Source organism: Trematomus bernacchii, unplaced genomic scaffold, assembly GCF_902827165.1.
Source record: "Trematomus bernacchii unplaced genomic scaffold, fTreBer1.1, whole genome shotgun sequence".
Lineage (NCBI taxonomy): Eukaryota > Metazoa > Chordata > Actinopteri > Perciformes > Nototheniidae > Trematomus > Trematomus bernacchii.
In genome coordinates, this window is record NW_022988050.1 from 14322082 (window position 1) to 14332518 (window position 10437).

Consider the following 10437-nt stretch of genomic DNA (forward strand, 5'->3'; position numbering starts at 1 on the left):
GTGGAGGGCAAAATCAAATTCTCATTTGCAAGGCAAGGGGAGAAAGAGAGGGAGTGAATGCAGGAGGTACCTGGGAACGCTAACCTCTGGGTGAACCCGCCGCATCTGATAGTTTTGCTATTTGTCTGTGACATTGACAGCTCTGGGGGAGATTAGGAGCCACCCTGCCCCAGCTTCCCACTTTGCATTCTGCCTATGTGCCTCTTTACAGATGGACTGCTGCACATTTACCTTTGCCTGTTTTCCCTGGGTTTCAACACGACGCTATACCAGAGGCAACGGAGGGATGTAATTATATGCTATGCAACGATAAAACACAGCAAATGAGGAGAGAGCTGCGTCAGAAGGCTCGCAGACCGGGAGGATGCAAAAAACTACACTGTGTGGCTTTTGGTGGGGGGAGAAGCCGGAGATGAGAGTGATGAATGCCCTTCGGTTAAATACGTCCAAATCCCCCCTTCAAGCCGCTCTCTTCTTGCCAGGCAGTGAGTGAGTGTGTGAGAGAGAGTGTACAAGATTAATAGTGTAAACAGCGAGGGAGAGAGAGAGGGAGAGAAAGGCAGCAGGGAAAGAGAGAGAAAGAAAAGACTATCAGCATCTGCAGCAGCACAGTAGCCCTGGGGGAATAGTGTGAACTTTTGAACCCGGGTGGCAAGCAGTCGCAGCGATGCACAGAGCCTGCTCCTGCCTCTAATGTGTGTTCTTGTGTGCTCGTGTGCTCGTGTGTGTGTGTGTGTGTGTGTGTGTGTGTGTGTGTGTGTGTCAGGGAAAAGCACACAGCCTGTGACTGAGGAAGGAAAGGAAGGGAGAGGGAAGGAGAATGAGGAAGACTTGAAGTCATTAACATATTTTCTTCCTTGCAAATGAGCTGCCGCTATCCAAATGTCACAAAATCGTTACACCGATGAATGCCGAGAAGAATTAATCTCCAGGCAGATATTCTGACGGGTAGATACAGTAGATGGTTATCAGAGAAAGTCCAAAGAAACTTCATGACTGATGGGCGTCCTGTGACAGGAGGGCCGATCATTCACACAACTCTGGACTGAGTGCAGACAGGTCACAGGTTGGTCAAGCGAGAGGCCAAAGGTCAAGAGTTTAGTATGTGGGCAGACAGCATGACCACAGGCCAACAAACCTGCAAGGAGGTCATCTATGCAGACCCAAAATACTGTCAAGGTGCTGCATACAGATGAAACCGAAAATGTATTGCAGTGTTTCAAATTTGTTGTCCTTTCTTACTCAGGGTGAGCATCCAGCTCTTTCTTTGTGAGTTAATTTGCCTTCAAGCATAGACAAGGGGCCAGTTGGCGCTTTCAACATTGCTGATTAACCCTCTAATGGAGCATCAATCTGTCAGCTGGCAAAACATTTTTCCTATTTTGCAAGCCAAAAATACCCATTTTTTTTCAAGCTTCAGCTAAAATGAAAAAAGAATGCGATTGAATATTCTATTTACCGGCACTGTGTGATAATGTTGCTACTGTGCATTGGCTCGTCATATTCAAATGAGAAATATGCAACAGCGAGACATACATTCAAATTGGTTATCCTACTGCATTCTATTGCAAGTAATTGGTTTAGGAAATTGGGTCTGCAAAGTAATCATTGACAGGAGTCTCATTGCTGCATTCTTTAAAAAGGCCACAACCCCACAAAACACACCTGCCTTTAGTGTGACTGATTAACGGCCGGAAACTAATCAGCAACTGATTTTGATAATTAATTTATCATTCGGTCTAAACAAAAATGCCAAACATTCCCTCGTTGCCGCTTCTCAAATGTAAGAATATGTGGCTCTTTCTTTGTCTAATGTGACAGTAAAGTGCAAATGTTTGAATAAAAGACAAGGGAAGAAATCTCCTTGGCCTTCAGGAAATTGTGAAATTTTAGAGACAAATGATAAACCTAAATTGAAGAAACAATCAAATAATGATTAGATGCAGCACTAACTGCCAATATATCAAATTCAATTATCTCCAAGACATATCCTATAAATCAAAAGGATAATATAATCTATGCTTGATTATCTACAGTAAATGACATAGATAGATAAAGTGAAGAAAAGAAAAACATGCACATGGTAGTTTTGTTAATAAATACTACATTCACAGCTGAGTTAATAGAAGCTATGGTGCATCATAATAGAATCATTACAATCACAAAGACGAAAGGGGATGCGTATCAAAAGCATCATCTTTTTGCACACGACTTGAAACAAGTCTCTTCCTGTGGGACTCTGTCATCGCTGCAGCTTCCTAGCAAATATCCCCGAGCGCCCAGTGGTGCGACCCCAATCAAAGAAAAACAAACAGGCCATTTCGACTTCGTAAACTTGACCTGTAAACAGCATGACGGGGCTAAAAGCCCTACATCCCAGGCTGTCTCCTGGGGTGTGTGTGTGTGTGTGTTATTGTGGAAGAGATAATATACGCCAGAGGGAGAAATGGTGTGCATATATTTGTTTAGGATGCAACATGTATTGGAATGGCAGATAGTATGTGATGAGAAAATGTGGGCTCCGAATAGCACAGAGGAAGAGGGAGGGAGAGAGAGAGAGGTGTAGAGTTGGAAAGGGGGCAGACGAGGCTGGGGTGAGGCTGCAGGCGCGGTCAGGTCACCGGTGCGGTCGGCGGGTGAATCTCAGTTCACATTACCATGCAGACACCCAGGCTAACAATGGAGGCTCCATCTGTTCCTGTCAGCCATTACAAATCTGGTGTCACCCAGTCCGCTGAAGACAACAGGCCACCGCATCTAATCAAACGGCACAGGCTCCTCCTGCGTGTAAAAGCAGCCATCGACTTCACACTCACTCACTCTCTGGTTAGGGAACAGAGAGCAGCAAAGGCAGGCAGTCGATTACCACGGATAATACATTCTCCCAGTCACAAAGTCTCTATTGTGTACAGTAGCCTCAAATAAAATGATACAATTAAAGTCAAGGCGGAAAAAAACTACATTTTCTATCTTCTCTTTAAAGCCAAGAACCATTTTCTAAATTACAAAAAAAGGTGCTGATTTTTGCATTAAAGGCTATAGAAGAAAATTCAAATCCACCCCATGGATGATTGTTCCCTCAAAAAATGCCCCTGATTTCATTAGGTGGTCATGCCATTATTTTCCACAAACACTCCCTCTTCCATTGAAACAGACCGCCCAGCAGAGAAGTGTGAGCTGTTTCTTTCAACTGGCAGTGAACAGAGAATGAACTATGAACTCCACATGCCCTTTGAGTGAGGACACAGGCCATTCACTACGCTAACATGGCTGCAGCAATAAAAAAAGACACACAAGCTGTGGGGTGTAAATTTGTCTTACACAATCAAATGTTATGATTATTGATCCAACAATACAATGTGTGTTTTTTTTAAAAGGTAGGTGTTAAGTGTCGAGGGACATTCGATATTCACAGCAAAATGCAAATAAAAAAAACAGATTCTGTTAGTGCTGCATAATAGGCTATTTCTCACATTTAACACCAACAACAGTGTGATACAATGTTCGAGCTTCAACAACTAACGCACTCACAGTAACAGACGGCGTAGTTTGTAGTTGGGCGTGTTATCGTTATAGCCTTAAGGAGACATTTTTTTAAGCATTTTATTGTTTGATTTTGTTTGCATCCCCTTGAAAATCTTGGCATGTTTTTTTCTGAAATAAACAATTTAAAAAAAAATGAATTATCATTGTCTTGTGGTCTATCTTCCCACCATCTGCCGTGATTTGTTAACTCTATTTTTCCAGTTTGAAAAGAAAGGCGGCAGAGGACGGAAGGGTTCATTAAGTCGTTTTTGAATACATCCAGCTGGCATTAACTATCGGTATCACCAAACGACTGCAAACAATGTTCTTTTTTCCTTATTGGGAAATTCCACATGATTCCAGCTTTACCTCAGGAAAGAAGTGGAAACAGAGAGCTCAGAGTATAGATGGGCACCTGAGGCAGCAGAGTCAATAATGCCCACCTGCGGCATGTCACGTCAAGGGCTATTAGCTGGCACATAGAGTCAGAAATACAAAAAGTCTGAACGGGAGGGAGGGCAAGTCCAAGAGAAGGGAAGATAGAGAGAAAGATTGATAAAGGGAGAGAGGGATGGAACACACATGGCCCCTCAGGTACAGTGTTGTATTTCAAACCCGGTTGTGAAAGAATAGAGGGGCTCGGGGTCAATCAATCACTGCATTAGCCTGCAGCTACAAAGCCTCCTCTCTGTGTGGGCCGCCTCCCACAGTCTACACATACAGCTAAGGGGGACAGATCACGCGCTGAGGATCCACCACTGGAGGGAGCTCTAGGTCCCCAATCAAGCCTGCGTGATTTCACCAGCCCCCTTTTTCCTCCAGCCTCAGAACAGTCTACCTGCACACGGCCAGGAGGAGGAGTCACTGGATCCAGGCAGCGAGGTAGGAGGCCAGCGAAAGGGAGGGGGAGTTCACAGATGTGGTCTGTTTTTTCAAATTAAGAGGGTGAGCAACAATATACAACAGAAGGGTTCAACTGTGCATCCTGTGGAGAGGTGGAGGGGAGCCAGTAAGGATGGTCTGCTTGTTAAAACTGCACTTTGTTTTGTTTTCTCAGAGGAGTACTGCATTGTCTCCTGTGACTCCTCCTCTTCACCTTTTCCTTTGTTAGTTGGTTTCCTCGCACACTGTAGTCTTTCAGAACGTTCATACAGATCATTTAGAAATATACGCTACATCACTACATTATCCTAGGTTCAATTAATGGCATGATATTTGTAATTCCGGCTAATGTCTGCCACTCCAATTAAAAACGATTTTCTTTTTTTCATGAATTGCTGTGCTTTGTGGTAAAGTAGAATCAGGCCTCCTTTGAGATCAGATCCCTGCATTGTGCAAATAGACTAAGATCTCACACAATCATTTACACACACACTTTACAGGGAACCAGAATCAGGACTTTTGTTAACTCACACTCAGGGTTTCCATCATCCTGGTAGTCAGAGGCGTCGTCTGACGGGGCGGAGCGACCCAGACTGGAACTGCGGTTGTCATCAGAACCATCTTCGTCTCTAAAGTCAGCTGAGTGTGTGTGTGTGTGTGTGTGTGTGTGTGTGTGTGTGTGTGTGTGTGTGTGTGTGTGTGTGTGTGTGTGTGTGTGTGTGTGTGTGTGTGTGTGTGTGTGTGTGTGTGTGTGTGTGTGTGTGTGTGTGTGTGTGTGTGTGTGTGTGTGTGTGTGTGTGTGTGTGTGTGTGTGTGTAAAAAGGTGTGAAATAGAACCATGTAAAGCATATTGAGTAAGAGGGTTAGGGAGGGATACTTAAAGAATGTAACTTTCAGTAAAACATGATAAACATTAATGTGCCATCGGAATTTTTGGAAAAGTTAGCTAATGGAAGGGGAAATAAATAAAAAAAGATTAAAACAATTTGAAATATAAATCAGTGAATGCTCCCTAAAGTCGGAACAAAAACATCAGGTAAAAACATAGAATAAATAAAACACAATATAAATTGCGATCAACGTGTTGTTTCAACACTCTGAACACTAGAATATGACACTTACTCTAATGATATTCTATCATAAAAGCACATTAACATACACACACAGCTGAAACAACTACAATTATTGTAGATACATAAATATGTGATACTTTCATGATAGAGATTGAGTGTAATTGTACTTACATGATGGGAAGGGGAATTCTTGAGGGTTTCTGTAAATGATCAAATCAGCATATTAATATGTTTTGCACTGGCAAAGCTTTCTGTGCTTTCATTTTTCAGACAACTCAGCTCCAGGTTGACTTTAAAAATAGTTTCCTGTAGAGGAGACCACAGAACCACAAGTTTTCTGTACCAGCGTCTCTGCAGTGCAGGCACACCAGTGGAGCCGTTTCCGGCGTAAACTATCACACACATTCACTTTTTGAAGGGGTTCGAGGACTGTTCATCATGCTTGGAAATAATATCATATTAGGATTAAATTATCCACATCTAAATAGATTATTTGATGAGAACTTTTAAAACTGTTCATAACAATAAATAAGCAGAACCAAGAAGTCTTGAAGGTGACACCATTAGACTAAATTAGTTTTTCAAATGTAATTTTGCAAACTGTGTTTAAAGCAATTACAGCAACAATTAAGGTTCTTGTGTGGTATTAACAGCAAAAGTTAGATAATGGTGGCATGAAATGACTTTGTTACACTTCACTATTAAAGCTTGTTGAACACTGATTTAATGCTGCTTCTAGAGGTAAAATCCTACCCTCGATGGACGACCGCGAAGTTATTCAGTAAGACTTTCCGTGTCTCCTGGGCACTTATACTCAGGTCCTCGTCTTGAAGGATCTCCGCTACAAACAGCTCACAGTCTGAAGAGAACAGAAAAACACTGTATACATGGCATTCGTGAAGGCGCAATGCTGAAAGATTACACTGAATAATACACTGAATAATACTTAATTCGATCAAGGTTATAAGAGTTTAAGAACGATATAAACCTTATTATTTGCTCAAATAATGTACTATAATAAAATCCTTTTGTCAATCTTTCCTCGTTATGTTTCAGGGTCACTTTACATTATGACCCCAGTATAAAACTCAAAATGTATAAGTCTGAAAAGATAATCACTTTCTCAATTTACTTTATACTCATTCAGAAAATGGACAGAACAATATAATGAATTTGAACACTTAGGTCAAAATAATTATGTTTGTTTTTTTAAATATTCACAGGTGGCATTGGGCTATAGTTTATAATAGCCATCATTGGTTGGTAGTTTGAAATAAATCCAAATTGGCATTAATGATAAAACAACTTGTGTTGTTGTCTCATTTTACCAGCCATGGTCAGGAGAGGACTTCACCAGGAGGAGAACTTGCAGTGGCTACTGAAGATGGGCCTTTAGTCAGCGGCTGTAGCAACTCAAATTCAGTCAACACATACCCCAGTCCAGGAGTCCCCTCAGCCTGATGCTGTTGGGCCTGACCTGTTTACCAGGCAGGGCAGTTCCCAGGAGAAAACCCCTGGTGCTGGGGTTTGTGCTTGTCCAATTCAAGTTGCTACAACAGCTAAATGAAGGTTTGTCGCAGAACTGATGCTTACTCTTCTGCCAGTAAAGTTTAGTGGCAGGGAGGAAGAAAAAAACATACAACTAGCTTTTATAGTTTCTACAGACATGCATTTCATCCAATAAACAAACAAAAACCGCACAAGGACTTTGTAGGCCACCTTCAATGCGATTTAAATCCTCTCATGTTGCATATGATGCAGACTCGACAGTGACTCAATATTACCATTCAAGGCACAAGACAGGCTGAACAGGGGCCAACTGTTAAGCATGCCAATTACCATAAATATCTCTACAACAAAATACATTGACTTCCTTGACTGAGGCCCCGGCTCCACGAGGACGAAAACTGGTTGAATCCGCATATTTCTCATGCGTATAGCCCTCTAAGCTCGACGACGCCGTAAGGGAAACGTAGAAACAGACCCCGCAAACGACAACGGGTCCAAAGGTGGATAGATCTGGGAACGGAGCGCTCTGGGGGGTCCAACGGGGCCGTGGAGTCGCCTATACGGTCATTCGTTTTCATAGCCCCGCCTCTCCCCCGCAGGGTTGCTATCGTGCTCCAGTCGCTACTGACCATGCTACAGTTCTTTGTGCAACATCTACAGGAGCTCCTCCTTGAATTCAGATTATTTATCTTTATCTCGATATGGACATAAACGCGAGTGAAGTCTAATCTGACAGGACGGAGACACGCAGCTCCTGCCGCTGTGATGCAGCGGGAGCAAAACACACACTTCAAGTCAGATCATCACCCTTAGCTATTTTAATTACCTCTCAAACTACCTAAACTAGTTATAAATATGTTCATTTTTACTGTCGGGTCACTCATTACAGGATCAGCTGCTGCATGAGACAGACACTGACTGTCAGAAGAGAGGAAAAAGAGACAGGCTCCGTGTATTTGATGATTATATATCATTATATCGTCGTTATTCATTTGTTTTAAAGCTCAATAAATAACAATGAAGACCTTTGACCGGCACTTTTATAATTTTGTCCGGAAGATTTAAACTTTAACACACGCTGACCGGCGAAAAACTCTGCCCGGTTCTGTCGGCCCCCACCGCGGAGAATACACAGAAGTGCAGCCATGACAACCATTCTTCTTCGCTGCTTTTGTGGAGGAAGTTGCTGCTTTTGTGGAGGAAGTTACAGCGCCACGTACAGGTTCGGCATATGTACTGCAGCTTTTCCAGCGTTTGGATGTAAACGGAGCCGTCTCGTGGAGCTTGACACAATCCGGTGTATATTGCGTGGGGACGGAAGGTTTTTTGCGGTTGCATTTGCGTTACTCCGATGCGTTTTGCCGTATTTGTCCTCGTGGAGCCGGGGCCTTAACATCAGCACTGTAACCTCTTCACATTCTGCTGCATGTGAAGAAATGTTTGAATTAATGCATACAACACATTGTACCTTTTAATCCACATCAACAATTGGGTTACGGTCGAATTGTCAGTTTAGCTTAGGAACCTTCCTAACGGAGTGAAATGACCCGGAAGTACCTCAGTGGCAGCCATGATAAGAGCTGTTCTAATTCTCTAGATGATAGGAAAGGAGATTTGAAACTTCCTTTATAACCTCCTTTAGCTTAGGAAACACTGGACCTTCCTTTACAAAGGAAATGAGAAAATGCTGCCCCACAATGCCTTGCGGCCGCAACATTTGCCGTGACACAACATTCGGCCGTTCACGGAAACAACCGATTATGACCGAGAAATGATATCATGAAAGTTACGGTGCTTATTAAGCCATTTAAAACGTATGTGGTAACTTGCCAAAGTGCTTTGTTTTGAATGTTCAACACTATAATAATCAAAAGGACGAATATGAACGTTTGTATTTATTTTAAGATCTTTTCATACAATCATACGTATTGGGATTCATGTGGATTAATATGTTCGGACCGGAGGGTGAGGGTGACAAACATAAGTTTCACTTCACTTTTGTATTTCAATTCGAACCTTGGTCATGAAGAATATGTTTCTCTGTTGTCCACGTTCATAAAGCATAAAACAACACCATAAGAGCACGGTGCAGAGTCTCTAGATGAGTTTACAGTGGTCCGCCGTTCTTATTATACTCCATGTAGTCCGCTGTATAAAAAAATGTACTTTCCCCACAGCAGACGCACATTTATGACATCCGCTGGCGCCTCATAAATACGTTGGATAGTGTAAGTGCAGTCGGATTCTCAAAGCACCGCAGTCTCTTTTCCTAAGTCCTTTTGAATTCTCCTATCCACTATCCCTTAACCCTGTGACGTTTCACACAGAGGTCAAGGAATAGTGGATAGGAAAAGACGATAGGAGCTGATTTTTGGACTATTCGACTGCAACCCAAGTCTCATCTTACAAAGATTACAGCTTCATGTTTTTAAGTCTACTGCCTTTACTGTCGGGAAACTCACAATGGCAGTCTCACTGATGCAAATAAATGAAATAGAGTAGTAATTTTACCCAGTAAAACATGACGTTTGTACCTCAGGTCAGCCTACATTACTTATCTGATACAATATCTTTGTGTTCTCTCATGTAACACAAACGGACTGACATAATGCAAATTATGGTCTTCCAAAGGGCCTGTTTGCCTGCCTGGCAGTATATGCAAATGTAGTAAAATACTGTACGGTTTAAAGTCCGTCTAAAGTATGTTCTAGTTTTTTTCTTGTCACTTTTAAGATTTTATACAAGCAACAAAACATAGACTGAATAGAAAGTCTTTTTTTATGTTGACTTCGCTTAAATGTCTGCGTTTTCAAAAGCAGTAGAATCAAATTATTTAAATGTGATAATCTAAAGTGAAAGTATTCCCGAGTTCGCTAATTATTTTCAAAAGATAAAACGGTACTGTTAAAAAAGCATTATTAACGGTAAGAAGGAAACAAAAAATACATTACCATCCAAAAGCCTCCTAATGTCATTTGGGATAGTCCCCATCCTTGGCTTTCACCTGTCCAACCGGTATGTTGACTTTTCAGACCTTTTCCACCTCTTCACACTTTAGGTTTTCCTCCACAAAGCAGCCTCTGTCATACTGTTACAGCTTGATGACAGACAAGAACCTGGCACAGCCTAGCATCAAACCACCTGTGTCCTCTTGTACTGAAACCTAACTTCCGTGCATGCATCTAGATTTGCACAAAATGGGGAGGAGCAGGTGCACAGATGACAACTTCCTCTGCACTCTGGTTTTTCAGTTGAGGCTTATGACAAGGTTTGACTCACACTGAGAAACCACTTTCGTCTTACCCACAAATGACTGTCGAAAAGAAAGCCTGAGTAGAGGCTGATTTCTTGTACATTGGATACATTTAGCAGCATCAAAGCATAACATTCTTTTGATTCAGATGAGAGCAAACATTTTCAGAGGTCAAAAGAACAACACAATAACGAT

At 42.1% G+C, this 10437-nt stretch overlaps 1 protein-coding gene across 1 annotated transcript in view; it reads right to left on the bottom strand.

Moving 5' to 3' along the window:
• skap1 (src kinase associated phosphoprotein 1) overlaps positions 1-10156 on the bottom strand; it is a 35098-nt gene extending 24942 nt beyond the window's left edge. Inside the window, exons 1-4 of the mRNA XM_034119769.1 lie at positions 9941-10156; positions 6234-6339; positions 5652-5680; positions 4939-5046 (exon numbers count right to left, since the gene is read on the bottom strand). Of these exons, the coding sequence (XP_033975660.1) occupies positions 4939-5046; positions 5652-5680; positions 6234-6339; positions 9941-9980 (283 nt within the window). The 5' untranslated portion in view covers positions 9981-10156. The remainder of the gene's footprint in view (positions 1-4938; positions 5047-5651; positions 5681-6233; positions 6340-9940) is intronic.
• Between the last annotated feature and the right edge of the window lie 281 nt (positions 10157-10437).